This window comes from Taeniopygia guttata, chromosome 31 (genome assembly GCF_048771995.1).
Source record: "Taeniopygia guttata chromosome 31, bTaeGut7.mat, whole genome shotgun sequence".
Taxonomy (NCBI): domain Eukaryota; kingdom Metazoa; phylum Chordata; class Aves; order Passeriformes; family Estrildidae; genus Taeniopygia; species Taeniopygia guttata.
In genome coordinates, this window is record NC_133056.1 from 1,845,850 (window position 1) to 1,873,276 (window position 27,427).

General features: G+C 43.3%; 2 protein-coding genes across 2 annotated transcripts; both read right to left on the reverse strand.

Annotated features, from left to right (window-relative positions):
• Positions 1-78: 78 nt before the first annotated feature.
• On the reverse strand, positions 79-22,356 carry SPATA16 (spermatogenesis associated 16). Its single transcript, XM_072920212.1, has 13 exons — positions 21,963-22,356; positions 20,708-20,842; positions 16,194-16,602; positions 15,379-15,557; positions 13,262-13,407; positions 12,492-12,581; positions 10,157-10,241; positions 7,909-8,056; positions 7,460-7,600; positions 7,143-7,255; positions 4,563-4,751; positions 2,560-2,637; positions 79-1,120 (listed from the first exon to the last, which is right to left on the reverse strand). The coding sequence occupies exons 1-13, from the start codon at positions 22,011-22,013 to the stop codon at positions 923-925; spliced, it is 1,962 nt and encodes a 653-aa protein (XP_072776313.1). The 5' UTR covers positions 22,014-22,356; the 3' UTR covers positions 79-922.
• Positions 22,357-25,766: 3,410 nt separating this feature from the next.
• Positions 25,767-27,181, reverse strand: LOC115492069 (uncharacterized). Its single transcript, XM_072920324.1, has one exon. The coding sequence runs from the start codon at positions 27,103-27,105 to the stop codon at positions 26,023-26,025; it is 1,083 nt and encodes a 360-aa protein (XP_072776425.1). The 5' UTR covers positions 27,106-27,181; the 3' UTR covers positions 25,767-26,022.
• Between the last annotated feature and the right edge of the window lie 246 nt (positions 27,182-27,427).

Here is a 27,427-nt window from a genome sequence, read left to right on the forward strand (position 1 = left end):
GCGGTGTTATATCAAATACAGAGCGGTAAAATTCAACACAACTGAATAAAATGTAAATTGAAATTTCCACAACTCACATTTTTTACCGTTAAATACCATTTACTACAACTGACGTGTGAACAAATACAGCTTAGAGGGATCTACAGCTCTACAACATTAAATAATTTTAAATTTAAATTCATACAACTTGAAATGAATATAAGTAAATCTAATTTAATGCAATGTAAGCCTTACTTCATATAACTTAACACAACTAAATACTATTTAACATTATTTAAATTTAAACTGGTACATCTTAGTTCTATGCAATTAAATAAGATTTTATAGAATTTAAATTCATACAACCTAATGTTAATGCAAGTAAATATTGTTCAATAGCATTTAAAGTAATACAACTTAAATTTATACAACCAAATATATTTTATACAACCAAGTATATTCTATATAACCAAATATATTTTATACAACCAAATATATTTATACAACCAAATATATTTTAATACAAGCTGAAATTCATACATTCTTTAATACAACTAAATACAAATTAATACAATCTGAATTTAAATTCATGCAACTTAAAGTTAATGCAAGTAAATATTATTTAATATCACTTAAGTTTAAACTGATACAACTTCAATTTATACACTTAAATACAGTTTAATACAATATAAGTTTAAATTCAACCTAAAATTGCTACAAGTAAATACAAACGAATGCAATCTGAATTTAAATTCATACAACTTAATGCAAATAAATACTACTTAATACCACTTACATTTAAACTAGCACAAGTTAAATTTATACAGCTAAACGCAGTGGGCTACAATATTAATTTAAATTAACTCAATTTGAAGTTAATACAATGCAAAATAAGATTAACATCTGTCAAATTAATATCAACAGCTACAAAATCCCTACAAAATCAGCTTTTTGCAAAAACCACGCGTGGTTTTTTTGGCCTGGTGACCAAACTCCGTGGGTTGGGGATGAGCACGTTCGTGTTTTGCAGCCTCAGGAGCTTCTGGGGCCTCGGAGCCCAACTGATGTTCTCCATTCCCACAGGTGAGGCCCTCACCTGGCGCTCCTCTCCCCCCCTCAGGTACTCCTCAATTAGCGCCACCTGCAATTAGAAAGAAGCGGCGTCACAAGAAAATTCATTCGCTTCCATAAAAAACTTTATAAAAAATGATAATCCTAATAAAAAACACGCAGCGGCGCCCGACTTTGGCGTTATTTTGGTTTCTCCATTTCTGTTTGGAGAATGTTTTGTCTGACCTGCCACAGGTCTGCCCTCAGTGGGATGTTATAAACATTAAATATCAGAAATTTAGTGTGCTATATTTACAATAACGTGCCAATGTAACATTATATACCAAAAACTACCTGTGCTATATTTACAATATAAATTGTAAATTTATTTTAAATTGTAACACCCCTCAGTGGGATGTTACAAACATTAAATACCAAAAACTACCTGTGCTGTATTTACAATAACGTGCCACTATAATATTATATACCAGAAACTACCTGTGCCATATTTAAAATAACATGCCAATGTAACATTAAATACCACAAACTACCTGTGCTATATTTACAATATGAATTGTAAATTTATTTTAAATTGTAACACCCCTCAGTGGGATTTAAAATTTAAATTTTTAAATTAACAACTTTTAAATTAAAAAATTAAGAGGGAGATGTTTTTGGGTCAGTGAAGGATGTTTTTGAGTCACTGAAGGATGTTTTTGGGTCAGTGAAGGATGTTTTTGGGTCAGTGAAGGATGTTTTTGGGTCGGTGATTGGAGATGTTTTTGGGTCAGTAAAGGATGTTTTTGGGTCAGTGAAGGATGTTTTTGAGTCACTGAAGGATGTTTTTGGGTCAGTGAAGGATGTTTTTGAGTCACTGAAGGATGTTTTTGGGTCAGTGAAGGATGTTTTTGGGTCAGTGAAGGATGTTTTTGGGTCAGTGATTGGAGATGTTTTTGGGTCAGTAAAGGATGTTTTTGGGTCAGTGAAGGGGATGTTTTTGTGTCAGTGAAGGATGTTTTTGGGTCAGTGAGGGATGTTTTTGGGTCGGTGAGGGGGATGTTTTTGGGTCAGTGAAGGATGTTTTTGGGTCAGTGAAGGAGATGTTTTGGGTCGGTGAGGGATGTTTTTGACTGTGCGATGCCTTTATCCCCAATTTTTATTTATTTATGTTGAATAATAAGTTTTACATCGTTAAGACTTGGCCCAGGAGTGAAGGGCAGGGGGAAGAAGCGCCGAGTTTGTTTCAAGAACTGCGCTCCCTCCTCCACATTCCTGCTCCTGCACTGTGTTTGTTCACATGGCAGTTGTAGTAAATGGTATTTAATTTAATAAACAGGTTTTTCCCACTTTTCTCCAAAGACATCTCTTTCCCAAACTAGTTAGGGGGAGAGGCCAATTAAATTTGCTTTCCTAAAGGAGCCCTTTGGGGGTTCTTTCCCCAAATTCGCCCTGAACCAGGACACCCGCCCCAGGAGGAGCTGCTCTGCTGCCCTTCGCTGCCCTTCGCTGCCCTTCACTGCAGGCTGTTACCTTCTGGATTTTGGTCCACACTCGTTCTCCAGTTCCTCCTGCCATGATGTCCACGGCATCTTCCGTCAGCGACTGCAGCTGGGGCGGCCGAGATAGGATCAATCAGTGTGGAACTCCCAGAGAAATCCCCTCTCTGAACACACAAATCCAACCCCAGTTCAAATCCTTTGGCACCCCGGTGGTTTTGGGCCTCATCGTGCACGCAGCGAGCGCGGCCAACTCGTCTTTGCTTCTGTCCTTGCGCTGCGTTCTGGTGGATCTAAAATACTTGTGGAACTAAATTGGGTCTTGTGGAACTAAATTGGGTCTGGTGGATCTAAACTGGGTCTTGTGGATCTAAATTGGGTCTTGTGGATCTAAATTGGGTCTGGTGGATCTAACTTGGGTCTGGTGGATCTAAATTGGGTCTGGTGGATCTAAATTGGGTCTGGTGGATCTAAATTGGGTCTTGTGGATCTAAATTGGGTCTTGTGGATCTAAATTCGGTCTTGTGGATCTAAATTGGGTCTTGTGGATCTAAAATACTGTGGATCTAAATTGGGTCTTGTGGATTTAAATTGGGTCTTGTGGATTTAAATTGGGTCTTGTGGATCTAAAATACTGTGGATCTAAATTGGGTCTAGTGGATCTAAAATATTGTGGATCTAAATTGGGTCTTGTGGATCTAAATTGGGTCTTGTGGATCTAAATTGGGTCTCGTGGATCTAAATTGGGTCTTGTGGATCTAAATTGGGTCTTGTGGATCTAACTTGCCTTCCCACAGCCCCTGCCAGGGCAGTCCTGGCCCTCTGCACCCTTCCCAACCCCTGGGAAATACTTCAGATACTCTTAATTCAGAGACAGAGAGGTGGGGGTTGGATCCAGGGCATCAGTTTAGGAACAAAATGGGGAAAACTGGTACTTGAGACCTGCCCTATTGCTGCACTCTAAAAAATTCCCTTCCAAAATGTGGGGTTAAGTTAAAGGGAGCGCAAACAGAAGTTTTTTGGAGTCTCTTCACAAGCATTTCATGACGAGGAATTAAGCTGGACCAGCACCAGAGGTGTCAGCAGTCCTGGGGTGTGCTCGAGGCTCACCCAAAGGTGTCCCTGAGGAGGAGGAGGAGGGGTGACACCCTCTGTGCACTGAGGGCAAGGAGGAGATGTCCCCCCTGCTCTTCTCTCAACAGCCCCAGGAATCCTTCACCAACTTGGGGCACCTCTGCGAGTCTGACAAGCGAGCAGGAGCAGGCAGAGAGCTGTTCTGAGACAGGGAGCGGGTGGTGGTGGGACCCAGGACAGAAAATCAACATTTTCCTCCTTTCCTCCTGTCCTTCTCAGCCATACACCGATTCAGGCTGATTTCCCACTGGTGGTGGTTCCCAGGACAGAAAATCAACATTTTCCCTCCTTTCCTCCTGTCCTTCTCAGCCATACACTGATTTCCCACTGGTGGTGGTTCCCAGGACAGAAAATCAACATTTTCCTCCTGTCCCTCTCAGCCATACACCGATTCAGGCTGATTTCCCACTGGTGGTGGTTCCCAGGACAGAAAATGAAGTTTTCCCTCCTTTCCTCCTGTCCTTCTTCAGGCTGTTTTGCTGCAGCTCAGAGATATCAAGGCAGCAAGAGCTGAAAATCATTGCAATCATTTTTTCCAGACTGATTTGGGGAGGTTTTGGAGGCCGAGAAGGGATTTTCAGGTGAGTCCTGGTGGTTGTGTCAGTCATCCTTGCAGGTGATCAGCTCCTGCTCCATCAAAGCACTGAGGGAGGATTTGAGAACTTTTCTATCCCCACATTACAAAGGCCTTCAGAGCACAGCGTGTGTTGGATTAATCTCTTTTCTGACCCAGCAAGGGGTAAGTGAGAGATGTTTTAAAAGCTTTTATTCTATTTTTTCCCTGTGTAAACCTTCTCTCAAACTTATTCTCTACAGATCCATTTCCCACCCGGGTGGAAGAACAGAACCGAACCGTCCCTCAGCCTGAAGAAGCCAAAACAAGTGTTGGAAATGAAAACCTACCAGCCTGTCGTCCTCCTGAGATCCTCTCTGCAGGTGGGGAAGGGTGGCCAGCTCGGCCATCACCTGGGCCATCACCTGGGCCATCACCTGGGCCACCACCTGGGCGCGTTCCTGCCCGTTCTGCAGGTGGCAGAGCAGGGTGGCCCCGCGGAGCTGCTCGATGGCGCGGGCACAGGGGCCACGCGCGTCCTGTGGGCCGGGAGAGGAGAGGGGGTGAGAGGAGAGCACAGGAACGCTCTGAGCCGTGTGTCCGTGTGCCTGCGGGCTTCTCATCCGTGTGTCCGTGTGACACATGTGTTTGTGTGTCCATGTGTCCGTGTGTCTGTGTGTCCGCGTGTCCGCGTGTCCATGTGTCCGTGTGTCCGTGTGTCCGTGTGTCCGTGTGTCCCTGTGTCCGTGTGTCCGTGTGTCCGTGTGTCCCTGTGTCCGTGTGTCCGTGTGTCCGTGTGTCCGTGTGTCCGTGTGTCCGTGTGTCCGTGCCGCTCCCGCTCTCAGCCCCTCTCAGCCCCTCCCTGCTGCCGGCTCAGGCCTCAGAGAGGCAAACGAGAAGAATTTTGTGCCACGAACTCGCCGGGAGGAGCAGGAAAATACAGACGGTGCCATGGATGGGGAGGGGAGGCAGCAGATAATGAACACAAGGAGTTAAAGAGTTTTCTCCTTTGGAATTGGCTTTTCACAGAATCACAGAATCAGAGAATCACAGAATCAGAGAATCACGGAATCATGAGGCTGGAAGAGACCTCTGAGATCATCCAAGTCCAGCCTATGCCCTGACTTTTCACAGAATTGCAGAATCACAGATTCACAGAATCACAGAATCACAGAATCACAGAGTTCCAGAATCACAGAATTGCATAATCGGAGAATCACAGAATCACAGAATCACGAGGTTGGAAGAGACCTCCAAGATCATCAAGTCCAACCTACGCCCTAACTTTTCACAGAATCACAGAATCCCAGAGTCCCAGAATCCCAGAGTCCCAGAATCACAGAATCCCAGAATAATGAGGTTGGAAGAAACCTCCGAGATCATCCAGTCCAACCCACGCCCTCATACCTCAACCAGACCATAGCACCAAGTGCCCAGTCCAGTCCTTTTTTAAACATATCCAGGGATGGTCATTCTACCCTAGGAAGACAATTCCAGTATTTTACAGAATCACAGAATAACGAGGCTGGAAGAGACCTCCAAGATCATCAAGTTCAACCCATGCCCTGACTTTTCACAGAATCCCAGAATCCCAGAATCACAGAATTGCAGAATCACAGAGTCACAAAATCAGAGAATCACAGAATCACAGAATCACAGAATCACAGAATCGCAGAATCACAGAGTCCCAGAATCACAGAATAACAAGGTTGGAAGAGACCTCCAAGATCATCAAGTCCAACCCATGCCCTAATTTCACAGAATCACAGAATCCCAGAGTCCCAGAATCACAGAATCACAGAATCATGAGGCTGGAAGAGACCTCTGAGATCATCCAAGTCCAACCCATGCCCTAACTTTTCACAGAGTCCCAGAATCACAGAATAATGAGGGTTTAAGACACCTCCAAGACCATCAAGTCCAACCCATGCCCTGACACCACAACCAGACCTCAGCTCCATCAGCCCCTCCATTGAACATCACCCGACTTTCCTGGGCGGCTTTTCCAGTTCCAGGGGAGAGGCTGAGGAACATGTGCAGGGGTCAGCTCGTGGTTTGGGTGCAGACAGGCCAATCCCTGGTCTGAAAACCAGACCCTGGAGGAACTGAAGCCTGCAGGGCTGCTCTGCGGCCACCAGCCAGCCATGAACGCGAAGCACGGTCCGGCTTTCCCATCATTTGTGCGTGTAAGTGATTTTGTGAACCGTGTGACTGCAAAACAAAAGGGGCAGAACTGACTTCTCTGAATTGTTGCCGTGGTTTGATAAACTCGGGTTTAGCGCTGAGCTGGTTTGGTCCAAACCAGCCTGAGCAGAACGAGAAGCTGGATTGCAAAGGAGGGAGATGGCAGCAGAAAGAAATGTTTGTTCTGTTAAACCCCATGAAGGTACAACTTTTTCCTCTCCAAGTAAGCTGCAAGGTTTGGAGTCTGCAGCTGAAGTTTGGCTGTTTTTAATTTAGATTACTCCCAGACCCCTCCAAGGCCGCTTATCAGGGGTCTAGTCTGAGTGGGGCAGCTCAATCCTCGCTGCAGACATAAATCGTGCTCTGTGTCACTCAGAAATTCTGTACCACCCTCACCCCACAAGGATCCAGATCTCAGTTGTGAATAAAAACGCTTCAAGAAGCAGCGATTGACCCCGAGGTAGCTCAGGGTGTGCTGTGGGTGAGAAATAAGAGTGAAGCTGCGTTGGTGCCTGTGCAGTGGGGGTACAACATCACGGGTAATAAAGATGGGAGGAAATTGCACTCAGAGGGATTTAAAACTGTGGTCACTGTTAAGTCATTCAGAACTCCTTCCCAAAAGAGTCTGAACCACCCCAGCGCCGTTCCCAGTGCAATTCACGGCGCATTCCTGCACACGGCAGCAGCAGATGCAGCAGGAATCACCCCCAGAAAAGCCCACGCCAGAAACTGAACCGGATCCTCACCTTTATCCTGGAGCTCCCCACAAAAGCCACGGCTGCCATGATCCTTTTCCCGGCGTTCTGCCAGAACGTTTCCGCTTCTCCCCCCGTGCCGGGGCTGAACGGGATTTTCCGGCCTAGGGAGTGAATTTTCGTGTTTATTCGTCCCGTTTTCTCTGGGGGAGCCGCAGGAGGACTCGGGGGGTGGGAAGAGCTGTGGGGCCGTCAGGGCCGCCGGCACCGATGGAAATGTGGGTCCTGAGACACCCCTCACCCCCTTTTTTAGCAAGGACTGTCGGGGTCGCCCAGAGCCAGGCTGGTTCTTGAGGAACGTGGCACACCTGGGAGGACCGGCAGGTTCTGAGTCACAAACTTCTCCACGGCTTTTCCGAATTCTTTGTCTCTGAAGCCCAGAGTCAGTAGGTACTGCTGGCCAGGATGGGATTCCGCCTTCTCCGGCAGCAGGTGAATTCCATGCGGATCTGCACAGGGAAAGGAAAACCGTTCTCGCTGCCGTCGTGTTTCTTGTCAGCCGTAAGAGAAATCACTTTTTTTATTCCAGAGAAAACACGAGAAGTCTTTAAGAAGGAGTGAAACGTTCTCCGGAAACTTTACCAAAACACAGACAACAAAACCAGCACATCTGGGCTTTGAGTCTCAGGGCTCTGCAGCCTTTTCATCAACAACTTAAACTTTGCTGATGATTGAAATAAAGGATATTCTGCTCAGGTGTCCAACTCTTGAATTCAGCTGCACAAACACAGCCCACAGCGCTCAGGGGAGCTGTTACCTGTGAATATGTGCTGCACGTAACCAGGGTTCTTCTCAGCAAAGGTTTTCTTGGCCTCCTTCATCTTCTCAGCCCTGTTCTCCTTCTCAAAAGGCGTGTACAGAACAGCAAAAGAGGATTCTTCGCGGACGGCTTCTTGAATCATAGCCTAAAAAAGGGCAGAGAAATGATAAATTCTACATTTCGTTTGGGTAGGGTTAGTTAAAAAAGAAAAAAAACCCAAACAAAACAACTAGGTGGTTTGGAAGGATCCTCCACGAACCTCCACCATCAAGGAGGGGACAGAAACAAGAGAAACTTTTTAAGATGGAGGGAAAAAAGCGATTCTGCGCTCTCCGAAAGTCACATCAGGAAGATTTAGGAAAATATTCCTTCGTCAGCCACACCCAGAGTTGTTGTGTCAGGGGAGGTTTGGGTTGGATATTGGGGACGGGATTTATTAGAAAAATATGGATATTGATCTGGTATCGATACCCAGCTGTGAGGGACAAAAACTCTCTAACAGTTTAAAGTTAGAAAGTTTGTGTTTATTGTGTTTATTGTGTGTGGGGTCGCTTCCAAATCCACACCGCAGCTTCCAGGAGATTACAGAGTCCTTTTATCATACAAGTATTGAATACACAAAATACAAATATATATTCATCATTTTGGTACATCCCATTCCCCGCTTCGTATGCTAATCACTCCAAAAGCAATTAAACATGCGTAATTTGTCCCTTGAAATGGGTGGGTGGTCCCTTTCATGGGGAGGGCTCCCAAAATGAGGAAATAAATGAAGTTTTTTCCTCATTCTGACCTAAATTTTCAATGCAAATCTGACAAACGAACTCTTGGCAGAACTCCCATTCCTCGTCCTCAGTTGGTTTCAGAACAGATGAGGCCCAAAATTGTCTCATGGTCCTAAAATCTATTTATCACTTTGTGTATTCTTCATTATAAACCCAGCTAACCAAACGGATTGTGCTGAGGCTGAATTCTTGTTGCACACCCAGGGCTCTGTTCTTTCCTTGTGGCTGGCTAGATGGAATTGGATTGCAAAATAAATATTTTATTTTTTTATATTAATTTGTCTGGACAAATTTTCATTTATAACAATCTCATGGAAATCCTCGGGCAGATCCATTCGAATGCAGCGTTCAGTAAATTCCATCAAGGGATTCAACAACTCCTGACATTAAATTGTTCTTCCTCATCACAAGAAAATCTTATTAATTATGGACTCTGAATAGAAGAAAGGACTGATTGCTGAAATCTTGGCCTCAGGCAGAATTTTCCCTATGAAAACCGAATTTTCCATATAAAAACCCCTTATAAAAAGGATGGAGGTGTGTGGGCATAGGGGAAAACCTCTGCTGAGGCTGAATTCTTGTTGCACACCCAGGGCTCTGTTCTTTCCTTGTGGCTGGCTAGATGGAATTGGATTACAAATAAATATTTTATTTTTTTATATTAATTTGGCCGGACAAATTTTCATTTCTAACAAAAACCTCTGCTGGGGCTGAATTCTTGTTGCACACCCAGGGCTGATCCCCAGGCTCGGCTCTGTTCTTTCCTTGTGGCTGGCTAGATAGAATTGGATTGCAAAATAAATATTTTATTTTTACATATTAATTTGGCCAGACAAATTTTCATTTATAACAATCTCATGGAAATCCTCGGGCAGATCCATTCGAATGCAGCGTTCAGTAAATTCCATCGAGGGATTCACCAACTCCTGACATTAAATTGTTCTTCCTCATCACAAGAAAATCTTATTAATTATGGACTCTGAATGGAAGAAAGGACTGATTGCTGAAATCTTGGCCTCAGGTGGAATTTTCCCTATAAAAACCGAATTTTCCATATAAAAACCCCTTATAAAAAGGATGGAGGTGTGTGGGCATAGAGGAAAACCTCTGCTGAGGCTGAATTCTTGTTGCACACCCAGGGCTCTGTTCTTTCCTTGTGGCTGGCTAGATTAGAATTTGATTACAAATAAATATTTTATTTTTTTATATTAATTTGGCCAGACAAATTTTCATTTCTAACAAAAACCTCTTGTTGCACGCCCAGGGCCGATCCCCGGGCTCAGCTCTGTTCTTTCCTTGTGGCTGGCTAGATGGAATCGGATTGCAAAATAAATATTTTATTTTTTTATATTAATTTAGCCGGACAAATTTTAATTTCTATCATCCAGGAGCTGACCCCAGCCCCGCCCGGGGTCCCTCCCAGCCCCAGGTGAGTTTCCTCCCCGGGGACACGCCCTTACCTGCCAGTAGAGCTGGAGCAGGTCGCTGGTGCGCGGCCGCGCGGCGTCGCTCAGCACGTACAGAAAATGCGCCACCATGGCGCTCCTGCGGACAGAGCCGACACTGGAGCGGGTCTGGATCCATCAGATCCCCCCAAAAAGGTCCCACAGAACCCCCAGTCTGTGGCTCCCAGCCAAAAACACAAACTGGGAGTTTCCAGCCAGGCAGAAACCCGGGAACGAGTTGGAGAATAAAGCAAATAATTCTTTATTTCTCGTGTTGTTCGCACTGTTTATAGTTAAATTCTATCACTGTGCACCAGTGCTGTGAGTGGTTTTCACATCAGTTGGTCCTCACCAAGCTCTGTATAAAAGAGTGGTGTATTTTGAATAAATCAGAGTTTTACTCTCTCAGACTTCTGAATCAGAGTCTCCTCATTCCCATCCTGCCTCGACAGCGACATCAATCCTTGTCCGACTTTTAGACAACACATTGGGAACTCCCTGTGTTGGAAATAGCCCTGGGTGTCATTTTGGGGCCACAATTGGGATTATTCAAGTTACAGACAACTTTTAGACCAGCATCAGTGAACACATTTTAAACTCCCTGCCAGGAAATAGCCCTGGATGTCATTTTGGGGCCACAATTGGGATTATTCACATTACAGACAACTTTTAGACCAGCATCAGTAAACACATTTCGAACTCCCTGTGTTGGAATCTGTGGTATTGATGATTCTGAGATTGTATCTACCACAAACTACATGTGCTATATTTACAATAACGTGCCGATGTAACACCCCTCAGTGGGATGTTACAAACATTAAATACCACGTGTGCTATATTTACAATATAAATTGTAAATTTATTTTAAATTGTAACATCCCTCAGTGGGATGTTACAAACATTAAACACCACAAACTACGTGTGATATATTTACAATATAAATTGTAAATTTATTTTAAATTGTAACATCCCTCAGTGGGATGTTACAAACATTAAATACCACAAACTACCTGTGCTGGATTTACAATAACGTGCCAATATCTGTCACCTACGTTGGACAGTGTGTCCCCAGCCTGAACCAACAGAAAAATGCCAACACCACAGTGAAACATGGAGGGCATGAAGAAGGAGAAAAAGGACAAGACACACCCAATTTCCTCCATCTTGTCCCCTTTGGACCCCTCATCTAGAATCCTAAAATTTTACTTTCGCACCCGTGCCACACTTAATTATTACTTATATCAAACACTCAGAGCTTGTAATTGATCCTGTGAGATTGAAAACTCTTTTCCATGGGCAGAGATCACAGCCAGTGTCTCTGGGGGTTCTGTCCAGGGGGGTTCCTGACCCCTGCCAGGGTCCCAGGGCAGCCAGAGGGAAGCTCTGGACTGCCACACCCTGAACTCCCTGTGTTGGAAATACCCCTGGATGTCATTTTGGGGCCACAATTGGGATTATTCACATTACAGACAACTTTTAGACAAGCAGCATCAAATACATTTCGAACTCCCTGAAATTCCTTCCAGCAAATAGCCCTGGATGTCATTTTGGGGCCATAATTGGGATTATTCACGTTACAGACAACTTTTAGACCAGCATCAGCAAACACATTTCGAACTCCCTGTGTTGGAATCTGTGATATTGATGATTCCGAGATTGTATCAACCACAAACTACCTGTGCTGTATTTACAATAACCTGCCAATGTTACACCCCTCAGTGGGATGTTACAAACATTAAATACCACAAACTACCTGTGCTATATTTACAATATGAATTGTAAATTTATTTTAAATTGTAACATCCCTCAGTGGGATGTTACAAACATTAAATACCACAAACTACCTGTGCTATATTTACAATATAAATTGCAAATTTATTTTAAATTGTAACACCCCTCAGTGGGATGTTACAAACATTAAATACCACAAACTACCTGTGCTATATTTACAATATGAATTGTAAATTTATTTTAAATTGTAACACCCCTCAGTGGGGTGTTACAAACATTAAACACCACAAACTACCTGTGCTGGATTTACAATAACGTGCCAATATCTGTCACCTACATTGAACAGTGTGTCCCCAGCCTGAACCAACAGAAAAATGCCAACACCACAGTGAAACATGGAGGGCATGAAGAAGGAGAAAAAGGACAAGACACACCCAATTTCCTCCATCTTGTCCCCTTTGCACCCCTTGTCTAAAATCCTAAAATTTTAATTTTGCACTCGTACCACACTGAATTATTGCTGATATGGCACGGATTTGGGCACAGGCTGGTCCTGGAGGGTGTGCCAGGCTGGGGGCTGCAGGGAAGGGGTGCAGGGGAGCCCGAGCAGCAGCAGTACCTGGCAGCCTCGGGGTACCTGCGCAGGCGCCGGAAGCACGCAGCCTGGCGCAGGTGGTTGCAGAAGTGAGACGGGTTCTGGGCGATGCACCTTGGGGAGAGAATAAGCATGGACAAGGTTAGGTTGGGGTTCCTTACATCCCTAAATCCCCTAAAAATGAAGCTGTGACTACAGCGGATGCCACGTGCACTTCTGCTCTATATCCCAAATATATATATATAATATATTGCCACATCTCAAATGTCATTTGAGCTCTGCCTCTGCTTCCCTCTCCCTCTCTCCAGCTGTGATCAATGAAAATTTTTAGCTGTGATTGCTAAAAATATTCCTTAAAGGTTCGTTTCAACGCGGTTTTATATCCTAAATGCAATTTCCTTAGGGGGTTTTGTGTGTTGCTCTAGGAAAAAATGCTCCAGGGGTAATATTCTGTTTTTCCTTTGGCATGTGGGTATCCTAAGCAGAAAATGCTGCAGCAGAAGCCCAAAAAGCCCAAAAAGGAGCAGCAGGCGCCCGGCCCATCCCCCTGTGTGCCTGAAATGCGCCAAAAGGTGAACCTGAAATATTTTGAAATTCCCTCTGCACAAGGCAACGCCTGCCCTGTGTGCCAGATGTGATTAACCCCATCCAAACCCTCATTTCCACGTGCTGAGCTGCGTCCTCTCGATTTTTTTATCACTGTTAGACTGGATCTCCCTGCACAGAATTTTTCCCCCTTGTTTCACGTTAATTTTGGGTGTGAGCAGCGAACCCCCCCCGTGTTTTCCTCCTACCTGTGGGAGTGAAGCAGAGCCAGGCCAGGCTGCCCCAGCTTTAAGTAGCAGACCACGAGCTTTGGCTGGATCCAGCTGCTGAGCCTGGAAATCTCATCCCGAGAGGATCTCGAGGGATCCTCGGCAGCGAAACCTTTGCTGCAAAGCTGCACGTGAAACAAAACCATAAATTCCAAATATGAGGATGCACCATTCGCTGGGTGGGAGCACATTTTGGGACTAATCAGTGGAGAAAACTGAGATCTAACAAGCACTGGTTTTAACTAAAATCAAAAAACGGTTTTTTTACAAAAACCAGCGCAGAGGACAGAGTGGTTTTTCAGGGATGTTTTGGGTTTTTTTTTGGTTTCTAAGAGCTGGATTTAGAGGCTGCTGAGGACCTCCAGCCCTACAACTCTGTCTGCAATCCCAGGAATTAATTCCTTTATCCATTTTCCTGGTATCTCCATTCTCCAGCCTTCCCTCTCAGGAGGAGACAAATCCTCCTTTATTTTTAAGCACCCCATGGTGCTGTTCCTACCACAGCTCATTTCAGAATACAGAGGGCAAAAAAAACACTTAAAAGGGGTGGAACTTTATCATTTTATTCACTGATTGCTGTATTTTATTACTTAAAAAATTATGTCAGCATTGTAGGGAAAAAAAAAAGGAATAGGATATTTGCTGGTGAACCAGAAAACCCCAATATTTGACAATTTGAATGAAATATGGCAGAACAGTGCTAAAAAAAATCCCTTTCTCAGAGTTTGGAGTGCCTGGCTGAAGGTGTTGGAATGAGAGTGGAGAATTAGCTGAGGCAGAGTGAAAACTCCCCAATTATTGAGGCCATTTGTTGCTGATTGAGTTAAAATTAAACACAGGAACATTTTTTTTCACTCTATGGGACTTCAATTTCCTCCACACATTAATACAGTTAAAAACTTGGAGAAAAGTACAAAATTACCTGGAATTCTTTGGCTCAGCCCAACATTTTCCCCCCTTCTGTGGCTTATTTATAACTCCCAATTTTCAGATTTTGGGCAAAATCTCATCTCAGGATTTCTCTCTGACCCCAGACATGCCAGCTTGGTCCTTATTTACAATTTCAATGGTTTATTTACAACTCCAAATTTCAGATTTTGGGCAAAATCTCATCTCAGGATTTCTCTCTGACCCCAGGCATTCCAGATTGGTCCTTATTTACAACTCCAAATTTTCAGATTTCAGCCGAAATCTCATCTCAGGATTTCTTTCTGACCCTAAGCATGCCAAATTGGTGGTTATTTACAATTTCACTGACTTATTTACAACTTCTGTGTCTTATTTAATATTTCTGTGGCTTATTTACAACTCCAAATTTCAGATTTTGGGCCAAATCCCATCTCAGGATTTCTCCCTGACCCCAGCCATGCCAGGCTGGTGCTTATTTACAATTTCACTGACTTATTTACAACTTCTGTGCCTTATTTACAACTCCAAATTTTTGGATTTTGGGCAAAATCCCATCTCAGGATTTCTCCCTGACCCCAGGCATGCCACCTTGGTCCTTATTTACAATTTCAATGGTTTATTTACAACTCCAAATTTCAGATTTCGGGCAAAATCTCATCTCAGGATTTCTCTCTGACTTTAGGCATGCCAGGCTGGTGCTTATTTACAATTTCACTGACTTATTTACAACTTCAGTGGCTTATTTACAACTCCAAATTTTCAGATTTCAGCTGAAACTGCATCTCAGGATTTCTCCCTGACCCCACGCATGCCAAATTGGTGCTTATTTACAACTCCAAATTTTCGGATTTTGGGCAAAATCCCATCTCAGGATTTCTCTCTGACCCCAGGCGTTCCAGATTGGTGCTTATTTACAATTTCACTGACTTATTTACAATTTCTGTGGCTTATTTACAGCTCCAAATTTCAGATTTTGGGCAAAAATCGCATCTCAGGATTTCTCCCTGACCCCAGCCATGCCAGGTTGGTGCTTATTTACCATTTCAATGGCTTATTTACAATCCAAATTTTCAGATTTGGGCCAAATCCCATCTCAGGATTTCTCCCTGACCCCAGCCATGCCACCTTGGTGCTTATCTACAATTCCACTCCCACCCCTGTGGTGTCACCCCCCGTTGCCCCGTTACCTCCAGGGCCGTGGAGAACTTTGCGGCGGCGGCGGCGAAATCCCGTTGGTGCCACCGGGCGCTGCCGTCCCTCAGCGCCGCCCGCAGCCCCGCGGCAGCACGGTGCCACCCGCTGTCCCCCGGGCCCTGGGCGGGGGGCTGGGACGCTGCTGGTGGCACCGATGGTGGCACTGCTGGTGGCATTGCTGGTGGCATTGGTGGTGGCATTGATGGTGGCATCATTGGTGGCATTGATGGTGGCATCGATGGTGGCACTGATGGTGGCATTGATGGTGGTACTGATGGTGGCATCGATGGTGGCATCATTGGTGGCATTGATGGTGGCATTGATGGTGGTGCCATTGGTGGCATCACTGGTGGCATCGATGGTGGCATTGATGGTGGCATCGGTGGTGGCATCGATGGTGGCATTGATGGTGGCATTGATGGTGGTGCCATTGGTGGCATTGATGGTGGCATCGGTGGTGGCATTGATGATGGCATTGATGGTGGCATTGATGGTGGCATTGATGGTGGCACTGATGGTGGCATCATTGGTGGCATTGATGGTGGCACTGATGGTGGTGCCATTGGTGGCATCGATGGTGGCATCGATGGTGGAATTGATGGTGGCATCATTGGTGGCATTGATGGTGGCATTGATGGTGGCATCGATGGTGGCATTGATGGTGGCCTTGCTGATGGCATCGCTGATGGTGCCACTGATGACATCGATGATGGCATCACTGGTGGCGCCATTGGTGACATCGATGGTGGCACCGCTGATGGAATCACTGATGGCATCACCGGTGGCACCGCCAGCGTCACCGCGGGCGCCACCGGCTCGCCGCACTCGAACTCGGCGTCCACCTCATCGGCGCAGATCAGCTCCTCTTCCATCTCCCAGAGTTTGGCCAGGGGGACGTGGACAGGCGGGTTTGGGAACGGCCCCGTCCCGCTCGGTCCCGTCCCGCTCCCGGACACGTCCCCGAGGATTTCCACCCCGGACGTGTCCCCGAGGATTTCCACCCCGGACACGTCCCCGAGGATTTCTGTCCCGGACACATCCCTGGGGATTTCCACCCCGGACACGTCCCCGAGGATTTCTGTCCCGGACACGTCCCCGAGGATTTCTGTCCTGGACGTGTCCCCGAGGATTTCTGTCCCGGACACATCCTCGAGGATTTCCGACCCGTCCGCGTCGCTCCGGGGCCGTTTTCGCCGCTCCTTCGCCCCTCGCGACGCCTGCGAGATGAGCGGAGAATTGGGGGTTAGAGGAATTTTGGAGAATCCCAAATCAAGGGGTACTACGCTCAAATTAGTTGCCTTCCATTCTTTTAATTTCCATTTCTGACAATGGTTTACCCTGGATTTTAGCCCCAAACAAGATGACATTGAGAGGAAATATGTTAAAATTAGTTGCCTTCCGTTCTTTTAATTTCCATTTCTGACATTGGTTTACTGTGGATTTTAGCCCAAAATGAGATTATATTGAGGGGCAATATGTTAAAATTAGTTGCCTTCCATTCTTTTAACTTTTTAACTCATTTATTGGGATAAATAGCTTTGGAACACATGATTAAATTAAATCGAATGGAGAAAACAAAACAGAATTAAATAAAATGCAGGTATCTGGGGAAAAAAAAAGTCATTTCATGGTTTGGAGTGGAGATCTAATGTTCTTTTAATTTCCATTTCTGACATTGGTTTACCCTGGATTTTAGCCCCAAATAAGATGACATCAAGGGGAAATGCTTTAAAATTAGTTGCCTTCCATTCTTTTAACTTTTAAAATTATTTATTGGGATAAATAGCTTTGGAACACATGATTAAATTAAATTGAATGGAGAAAACAAAACAGAATTAAATAATATGCAGGTATTTGGGGAACAAAAAAGTCATTTCATGGTTTGGAGGGGAGATCCAATGTTCTTTTAATTTCCATTTCTGACATTGGTTTACCCTGGATTTTAACACCAAACGAGATGACATCAAGGGGAAATGCTTAAAAATTAGTTGCCTTCCATTCTTTTAACTTTTAAAATTATTTATTGGGATAAATAGCATTGGAACACATGATTAAATTAAATTGAATGGAGAAAACAAAAGAGAATTAAATAAAATGCAGGTATCTGGGGAAAAAAAAATGCAATTTCATGGTTTGGAGTGGAGATCTAATGTTCTTTTAATTTCCATTTCTGACATTGGTTTACCCTGGATTTTAGCCCTAAATAAGATGACATCAAGAGGCAATATGTTAAAATTAGTTGCCTTCCATTCTTTTAACTTTTAAAATTATTTATTGGGATAAATAGCTTTGGAACACATGATTAAATTAAAATGAATGGAGAAAACAAAACAGAATTAAATAAAATGCAGGTATCTGGGAAAAAAATGCAATTTCATGGTTTGGAGTGGAGATCCAATGTTCTTTTAATTTCCATTTCTGACATTGGTTTACCCTGGATTTTAACACCAAACATGGTGACACAAAGGGGCAATATGTTAAAATTAGTTGCCTTCCATTCTTTTAACTTTTTAACTTATTTATTGGGATAAATAGCTTTGGAACACATGATTAAATTAAATTGAATGGAGAAAAGAAAACAGAATTAAATAATATGCAGGTATTTGGGGGAAAAAAAAGTCATTTCATGGTTTGGAGGGGAGATCCAATGTTCTTTTAATTCCCATTTCTGACATTGGTTTACCCTGGATTTTAACACCAAATAAGATTACATCAAGGGGCAATGCTTTAAAATTAGTTGCCTTCCATTCTTTTAACTTTTTAACCTATTTATTGGGATAAATAGCATTGGAACACATGATTAAATTAAATTGAATGGAGAAAACAAAACAGAATTAAATAAAATGCAGGTATCTGGGGAAAAAAAAATGCAATTTCATGGTTTGGAGTGGAGATCCAATGTTCTTTTAATTTCCATTTCTGACATTGGTTTACCCTGGATTTTAACACCAAATAAGATTACCTCAAGGGGCAATATGTTAAAATTAGTTGCCTTCCATTCTTTTAAATTTACTGGATACATTGGGATAAATAGCTTTGGAACACATGATTCAATTAAATTGCATGGAGAAAACAAAAGAGAATTAAATAAAATGCAGGTATCTGGGGAAAAAAAATGCAATTTCATGGTTTGAAGTGGAGATCTAATGTTCTTTTAATTTCCATTTCTGACATTGGTTTACCCTGGATTTTAACACCAAATAAGGTGACACAAAGGGGCAATTTGTTAAAATTAGTTGCCTTCCATTATTTTAACTTTTTAACTTATTTATTGGGATAAATAGCTTTGGAACACATGATTAAATTAAATCGAATGGAGAAAAGAAAACAGAATTAATTAAAATGCAGGTATTTGGGAAAAAAAAATGAATTTTCACGGTTTGGAGTAGGGATTTAATGTTCCTTCTGTGCTTTATCCTGCTAAGGGGAGGGCAGGAATTCAAACCTGAGGTGCCTCTTCTGATCCCAACAAGAATTTGGGATTTGGTTCATGGAGAACCAATTTCAGAATCTGATTAAATCTGTTTCTACTCTGAATTTAATTTGATTAAATCTGTTTCTACTCTGAATTTAATTTAAAATTAAAATTAAAATCAGCTTCCTGTTCTGTTTGTTATAGAGAACCAATTTCAGAATCTGATTAAATCTGTTTCTACTTTGAGCTCATTGCTTGTGCTTGTATTTCTGTGATTAAAATGAAATTAAACAATATCATCAGGGATCAGCTTCCTGTTCTATTTGTTCATGGAGAACCAATTTCAGAATGTGATTAAATCTGTTTTTACTCTGAGCTCATTGCTTGTGCTTAGGACACATATTTCTGTGATTAAAATGTTTTTAAAATTAAAAAACACCAGAAATCAGCTTCCTGTTCTGTTTGTTATGGAGAACCAATTTCAGAATCTCATTAAACAATTGAAATCTGTTTCTACTCTGAGCTCATTGTTTGTGCTTGTATTCCTGTGATTAAAATGAAATTAAAAAACACCATCAGAAATCAGCTTCCTGTTTTATTTGTTCATGGAAAACCAATTTCAGAATCTGCTTAAATCTGTTTCTACTCTGAGCTCATTGCTTGTGCTTAGGACACATATTTCTGTGATTAAAATGTTTTTAAAATTAAAAAACACCATCAGGGATCAACTCCCTGTTTTATTTGCTCATGGAGAACCAATTTCAGAATCTGCTTAAATTTGTTTCTACTCTGAGCTCATTGCTTGTGCTTAGGACACATATTCCTGTGATTAAAATTTTTTAAAATCCAAAAACACCATCAGGGATCAGCTCCCTGTTCTGTTTGTTCATTGAGAACCAATTTCAGAATCTGATTAAAAATGTAAATCTGTTTCTACTTTGAGCTCATTGTTTGTTTTTGTATTTCTGTGATTAAAATGAAATTAAACAATATCATCAGAAATCAGCTTCCTATTTTATTTGTTCATTGAGAACCAATTTCAGAATCTGCTTAAATCTGTTTTTACTCTGAGCTCATTGCTTGTGCTTAGGACACGTATTCCTGTGATTAAAATGTTTTTAAAATTAAAAAACACCATCAGGGATCAACTCCCTGTTTTATTTGCTCATGGAGAACCAATTTCAGAATCTGATTAAACAATTGAAATCTGTTTTTACTTTGAGCTCATTGCCTGTGCTTGTATTTCTGTGATTAAAATGAAATTAAACAATATCATCAGGGATCAACTCCCTGTTCTGTTTGTTCATGGAGAACCAATTTCAGAATCTGATTAAACAATTGAAATCTGTTTCTACTCTGAGCTCATTGCTTGTTCTTGTATTTCTGTGATTAAAATGAAATTAAACAATATAATCAGAAATCAGCTTCCTGTTCTATTTGCTCATGGAGAACCAATTTCAGAATCTGCTTAAATCTGTTTTTACTCTGAGCTCATTGTTTGTGCTTAGGATACATATTCCCGTGATTAAAATGAAATTAAAAAATACCATCAGAAATCAGCTTCCTGTTCTATTTGTTATGGAGAACCAATTTCAGAATCTGCTTAAATCTGTTTCTACTCTGAGCTCATTTCTTGTGCTCAGGACACGTATTTCTGTGATTAAAATGTTTTTAAAATTAAAAAACACCACCAGAAATCAGCTTCCTGCTCTCTTTGTTCACGTTCACCTCCACAGCTGTTGTCAAACCGATGGAGCGGAGGAGAAAAGTCAATTTTGGGGTAAAACGGGGATGCAGAAACCGGCAGAGAAATGAATCCCGCTCAGGGACACACAGGAGGAGCTTCTCTTCCCTTTGGGAATTCCCATCCCAAAATCTGTCATCCCATTCCCAAAATCTGTACTCACCCCGGGGGCTCCTGAGGGAGGTTCCTGCTGAGGAAACATCTGGGCAGGGAACATCTGGGATCCCCCTGCAGAAGGTTCCTGCTGAGGAAACATCTGGGCAGGGAACATCTGGCTCAGTCCAAGCTCCTGGAGCACCTGGAAGGACACAGGGATGAGCACACTCAGCTTTGTTGTTGCTCCTCAATTGTTGGAATTTTGGGTTTTTGATGATTTTGAGGTTGTAGAAATTCTCTGTCTTTCTGCCCCATTGCTAAAGAAGAAATTGTGATTTTTTTGTGTTGGTTTTTAAGGTTGTTTATTTTTATTTATAACGAGTTTTGCTGCTCTGCCACAGGTTTGTCCTGTGTGGGGCTCTGCCCTCAGTGGGATGTTACAAACATTAAATACCAGAAACTACCTGTGCTGGATTTACAATATAAATTGTAAATTTATTTTAAATTGTAACATCCCTCAGTGGGATGTTACAAACATTAAACACCACAAACTACCTGTGCTGGATTTACAATATAAATTGTAAATTTATTTTAAATTGTAACACCCCTCAGTGGGATGTTACAAACATTAAATACCAGAAATTACATGTGCTGTATTTACAATAACGTGCCAATGTAACACTCCTCAGTGGGATGTTAGAAATATTAAATACCAGAAATTTCCTGTGCTGGATTTACAGTAACGTGTTAATATCTATAATTTATGTTAAACCAACAGAAAAATGCCAACACTACAGTGAAACATGGAGGGTGTGAAGAAGGAGAAGAAAAAGGACAAAACACACCCAATTTCTCCATCTTGTCCCCTTTGGATCCTTAATCTAAAATCCTAAAATTTTAATTTTGCACCCGTGTCACACTTAATTATTAATTATATCAAACACTCAGAGGTTGTAATTAATCCTGTAGGATTGAAAACTCTTTTCCATGGGCAGAGATCACAGCCAGTGTCTCTGGGGGCTCTGTCCAGGGGGGTCCCAGAGGGATTTTCGGGATTCCCAAACTGGGAGGGGGACTGGGAGAACCCCCCGGGGTGTCTGTGCAGCGCTGTGGGGCTGGGCAGCACCCATGGGTGCTGGGGATGTGGGGAGAAGCCGCTCCCACCCATCCACGGCAGGAGATGTGGGTGCCCTGGCAGTGCCCATCCCACCCCAGCTGCCCCAAACTCCAGAACAACCCCTGGGGTGTCCCCAAAAAGGGAAAATACCCCAAAAGGACACCCCGGACCCCCCAAACCCCCCGGGTGCCCCTTCCCCACTCACCTGCAGAGGCTCCACTGGTCGTTCTGGCAGTTGATGGTTCCAGTTCCGCATCCTGGCAGTTGGAAATGCGCCCCCAAACCCTCCCCACCCCCAAACTGCCCCGGGCAGCGCGGGCACCGCTCCTGGCACGGCTGGGGATGGATCCTGGCACGGCTGGGGATGGATCTGGCACGGCTGGGGATGGATCTGGCACGGCTGGGGATGGCTCTGGCACGGCTGGGATGGATCCTGGCACGGCTGGGCACTGATCCTGGCACGGCTGGGGATGGATCCTGGCACGGCTGGGCACTGATCCTGGCACGGCTGGGGATGGATCCTGGCACGGCTGGGATGGATCTGGCACGGCTGGGATGGATCCTGGCACGGCTGGGGATGGATCCTGGCACGGCTGGGATGGATCCTGGCACGGGTGGGGAGGGCTCTGGCACGGCTGGGATGGATCCTGGCACGGCTGGGGATGGATCCTGGCACGGCTGGGATGGATCCTGGCACGGGTGGGGAGGGCTCTGGCACGGCTGGGATGGATCCTGGCACGGCTGGGGATGGATCCTGGCACGGCTGGGGATGGATCTGGCACGGCTGGGATGGATCTGGCACGGCTGGGGATGGATCCTGGCATGGCTGGGATGGATCCTGGCACGGCTGGGGATGGATCTGGCACGGCTGGGATGGATCCTGGCACGGCTGGGGATGGATCTGGCACGGCTGGGATGGCTCTGGCACGGCTCGGGATGGATCTGGCACGGCTGGGATGGATCCTGGCACGGCTGGGGATGGATCCTGGCACAGCTGGGATGGATCCTGGCACGGCTGGGATGGATCTGGCACGGCTGGGCACCGATCCTGGCACGGCTCGGGATGGATCCTGGCACAGCTGGGATGGATCCTGGCACAGCTGGGATGGATCTGGCACGGCTGGGCACCGATCCTGGCACGGCTGGGCATGGCTCTGGCACGGCTGGGGATGGATCCTGGCACGGCTGGGATGGATCTGGCACGGCTGGGATGGATCCTGGCATGGCCCAGGACGGGCACTACCTCCTGTAGGGTACATCAGGGGTTAAATGCTTATAGATTTCCATAATTCCTATATTAAATGGTGGTTTTCTATCTTTTTTATGATACATCATGTGTTAAATGCTTATAGTTTTCCCCAAGTCCTATATTAAATACCATTTTTCTATGTTTTATATGGTCCATTACCTGTTAAATGCTTATAGATTTCCCCAATTCCTATATTAAATGGTGGTTTTCTATCTTTTATATTATACATTACATGTTAAATGTTTATAGTTTCCCCCAATTCCTACATTAAATGACGTTTTTCTATCTTTTATAAGGTCCATTATGTGTTAAATGTTTAATTTTTCCCCAATGCTGACATTAAATGGTGTTTTTCTATCTTTTATATGTTCCATTACGTGTTAAATGTTTATAGTTTTCCCCAATTCCTATATTAAATACCATTTTTCTATCTTTTATATGGTCCATCACGTGTTTAATGCTTATAGATTTCCCAATTCCTATATTAAATGGTGTTTTTCTATCTTTTATATGTTCCATTACGTGTTAAATGTTTATATTTTTCCCCAATACCTATATTAAATATTTTTTTTTCTATCTTTTATATGTTCCATTACCTGTTAAATGTTTATAGATTTCCCCAATTCCTATATTAAATGGTGTTTTTCTGTCTTTTATATTATACATCACGTGTTAAATGCTTATAGATTTCCCCAATTCCTATATTAAATACCATTTTTCTATCTTTTATATGGTACATTACATGTTAAATGTTTATAGTTTTCCCAATACCTATATTAAATGGTGTTTTTCTATCTTTTTTATGATACATCATGTGTTAAATGTTTATAGATTTCCCCAATTCCTATATTAAATGGCGGTTTTCTATCTTTTACATGGTCCATTACCTGTTAAATGTTTAATTTTCCCCCAATTCCTATATTAAATGTTTTTTTCTATCTTTAATATGTTCCATTACGTGTTAAATATTTACAGTTTTCCCCCAATTCCTATTACCTGTATTAAATTGCACCTTTAATATATATATTTTTTTAATTTTCACGTAAAAGGGGGTTTCAATGTGTCCTTTTTGCATTTATTACAGGCAAGTAAATAATTTTATTTATGCCTTACCTTCAATCCTGAAAATATCTTTTAGTGAAAGTCATTTCTAAATGCAACTTAAAGCTGAAATAAATTAAAAGCTGAAATAATCAAAATCTTCTTTCTTCCCAGCAAGAATAAAACGGGTCCTTGGCGCAATCTGCCTTAAAAAAATTTAGAAATTAAAATTTGTCCGGCCAAATTAATATAAAAAAATAAAATATTTATTTGCAATTGTGAAAAATGCACATTTTATGATCGGCTTTTCGCAGATGTCACAATAAATATTATATTTGTAATGTTATAAAGTTATGCTGCATTAATTCTCTTAAATAGAGTTTTAGGTTAAAACATAATATTAAAATAGAGATTATATATGTGGAGGAAGTTTTTATCTTTAGGAATTCAATACTCGCTTTGAGGAACATTTAATCTTCCAAAATCGAGGAATTTATGGATTTTTACCAAAATAAATTATTTTTTTCAGGCCTTGCTCAGACTGGAGGGGGATTAAAGGAAACAGTTGACATCCAACAGACAGAATTTATTATTTTAAACACAATTTATGCATAAACATAAAGGATATATGAATATTCAATGAATGTATTATTTTAAGGTAATTCCTTTGTTCACAAATTGTGCTTTTCCTGACTTTATATCCGTAATTCTTTGCTTTTTAGTGCAAAAACTTCTAAACTTTATCACTCTAATTGCATTATTATTATTTTTTTTTATGACCATTTTATTATTATTAAACTTTTAAATTTCTTCAGCAGCGATTTGGGCACTTTTAGGGGGTCGCCCTGTGAAAAATTCTGATTATTTGGGTTTTAAAAATCCTAAAAAGTAAAGGGAAGAATTTTTGAGTGCTGAACACGGGATTTTGGTTTTGTACATTGGGGTCAGAGGTTTTAAATGGATTTAATTGGGTTAGAGTAGAAAAGAACAATTTAATATAGGTAATAGCAATGGGGAAAAAATGTAAATATTTAATATGTAATGTATAACATAAAAGATAGAAAAGAACAATTTAATACAGGTAATAGGCATTGGGGAAAAATGTAAATATTTAATATGCAACGTATAATATAAAAGATAGAAAAGAACAATTTTATATAGGTAATGGGTATTGGGGAAAAATGTAAATATTTAATATGTAATGTATAATATAAAAGATAGAAAAGAACTATTTTATATAGGTAATGGGTATTGGGGAAAAATGTAAATATTTAATATGTAATGTATAATATAAAAGATAGAAAAGAACTATTTTATATAGGTAATGGGCATTGGGGAAAATGTAAATATTTAATATGTAATATACCATATAAAAGATAGAAAAGCAGCATTTAATATAGGTAGTAGGCATTGGGGAAAAAATGTAAATATTTAATATGCAATGTACCATATAAAAGATAGAAAAGAACAATTTAATATTGGTAATGGGCATTGGGGGAAAAATGTAAATATTTAATATGTAATGTACCAAAAGATAACAGCAGCCCTGGGCAGGGAGAGAAGGAGAAGAAGAAGAAGAAGAAGAAGAAGAAGAAGAAGAAGAAGGAGGAGAAATAGAAGGAGAAGGAGGAGAAGGAGAAGACGAAGAAGAAGAAGAAGAAGAACAAGACGAAGAAGAAGAAGAACAAGATGAAGAAGAAGAAGAAGAAGAAAAAGAAGAAGAAGAAGAAGACGAAGAAGAACAAGAAGAACAAGAACAACAAGAAGAAGAAATTAGGGGACAGCGAGGATGTCAGGGTGTGTCTGTGCCTCTGCCTGAGCTGTGACCAAACCACAGCAGCCCAAGAAGAAAAAATTTATACAACTTCCACCAAACAACCACGAGCCCGAACCGCAGAGCCTTTCTTCGGAAGCTCAGCTCGGAGGAGAAGTCTTTCCACCACACGGAGCCACCCGTGACACTGCAGCACGTCCCTTACCGGTGTCTCCACTGGTGCTGGTTCAGGACCGAGCTGGTCCTGAAGCTCTTCCCGCACTGAGGACATCTGTAGGGCCGCTCCCCGGTGTGGACGCGGCGGTGGCGGGTCAGGTGGGAGCTGTGCCTGAAGCCCCTCCCGCAATGGGGACAGCGGAACGGTTTCTCCTCCGTGTGGGTCCTCTGGTGCACCAGGAGCAGGGAGCTGGTCTGGAAGCTCTTCCCGCACTGGGAGCACGCGTAGGGCCGCTCCCCGCTGTGGATGCGCCGGTGGGACGTCAGGTGGGAGCTGCGGGTGAAGCTCTGGCCGCACTCCCAGCACTCGAAGGGCCGTTCCCCGGTGTGGACGCGGTGGTGGGCCGTGAGCTGGGGGCTGTCCCTGAAGCCCTTCCCGCACTCGGGGCACTCGAAGGGTTTCTCCCCCGTGTGGATCATCCGGTGGCGGAGCAGGCGGGACCTCCACGTGAAGCTCTTCCCACAGTCCGAGCACTTGTGGGGCTTCTCCTCATCGTGGAGCTGCTCAGGGACCTCCAAATCCAAACTCTGGCTGGATTTCTGTCCACCTTCTGGGCCCAGGGTGGGTCTTTCCTCCTCAGAGCACCCTGGGATGGGTTTCCAGCCCCTCCTCATGCAGGATCTCCATGGATTTTCCTCCTTGTTGGGTTCCTGTGCCATGGAAATACTCAAATTGTCCTTTTCCACAAAGTTCTGACACAGGGATTTGTCCTCCGTGTTCTCCACCCTCAGCTCCTGCCCTGGCCAGGAGCACTTGTGGGGCTTCTCCTCATGCTGGAGCTCCTCAGGAACCAAATTCTCCAAATTCTGGATGGATTTCTGCCCACCTTCCTGGCCCAGGGTGGGTCTTTCCCCCTCAGATCCCCGAGATATGAGTTTCCAGCCCCTCCTCATGTGGGATTTCCATGGATTGTCCTCCCCGTTGGGTTCCTGTGCTGTGGAATTACTCAAATTGTCCTTTTCCATGAGGTTCTGACACAGGGATTTGTCCTCCGTGTTCTCCACCCTCAGCTCCTGCCCTGGGGGAGGAAGGACAAAGAGAGGCTCTTCCTCTTCCTCGCAGCCCATCTTTTTGGGGTTTTGGGGTCCCTTCTCCCCTTCTTCTCTGTTTTGGGGTCCCCACTCAGGGATTTTTGGGGTTTTTGGGTCCCTTCTCCCCCACTTCTCAGTTTTGGGGTGCAGGGACTCCAAAGGGACCCCCCTTCCCCCATCTTTGGGGTCCCCGCTCTGGGATTTTTGGGGTTTTGGGGTCCCTCTTCTCTGTTTTGGGGTGCAGGGGCTCAAGGGAGACACCCCTGCCCCCCATTTTTCGGGTCCCCACTCAGGGATTTTTGGGGTTTTGGGGTCCCCACTCCCCCTCTTCTCTGATTTGGGGTGCGGGGGCTCCAAG

Excerpts from the sequence above, each read along its gene's own strand:
- LOC115492069 (XM_072920324.1), bottom strand. The coding sequence starts at position 27,105 with ATGGGCTGCGAGGAAGAGGAAGAGCCTCTCTTTGTCCTTCCTCCCCCA.
- SPATA16 (XM_072920212.1), bottom strand. The coding sequence starts at position 22,013 with ATGCGGAACTGGAACCATCAACTGCCAGAACGACCAGTGGAGCCTCTG. Across the intron at positions 13,408-15,378 it reads AGTTCTCCACGGCCCTGGAG|CTTTGCAGCAAAGGTTTCGC; the intron begins GTAACGGGGCAA and ends TTTCACGTGCAG. Across the intron at positions 4,752-7,142 it reads TGGGGAGCTCCAGGATAAAG|GACGCGCGTGGCCCCTGTGC; the intron begins GTGAGGATCCGG and ends CCCGGCCCACAG.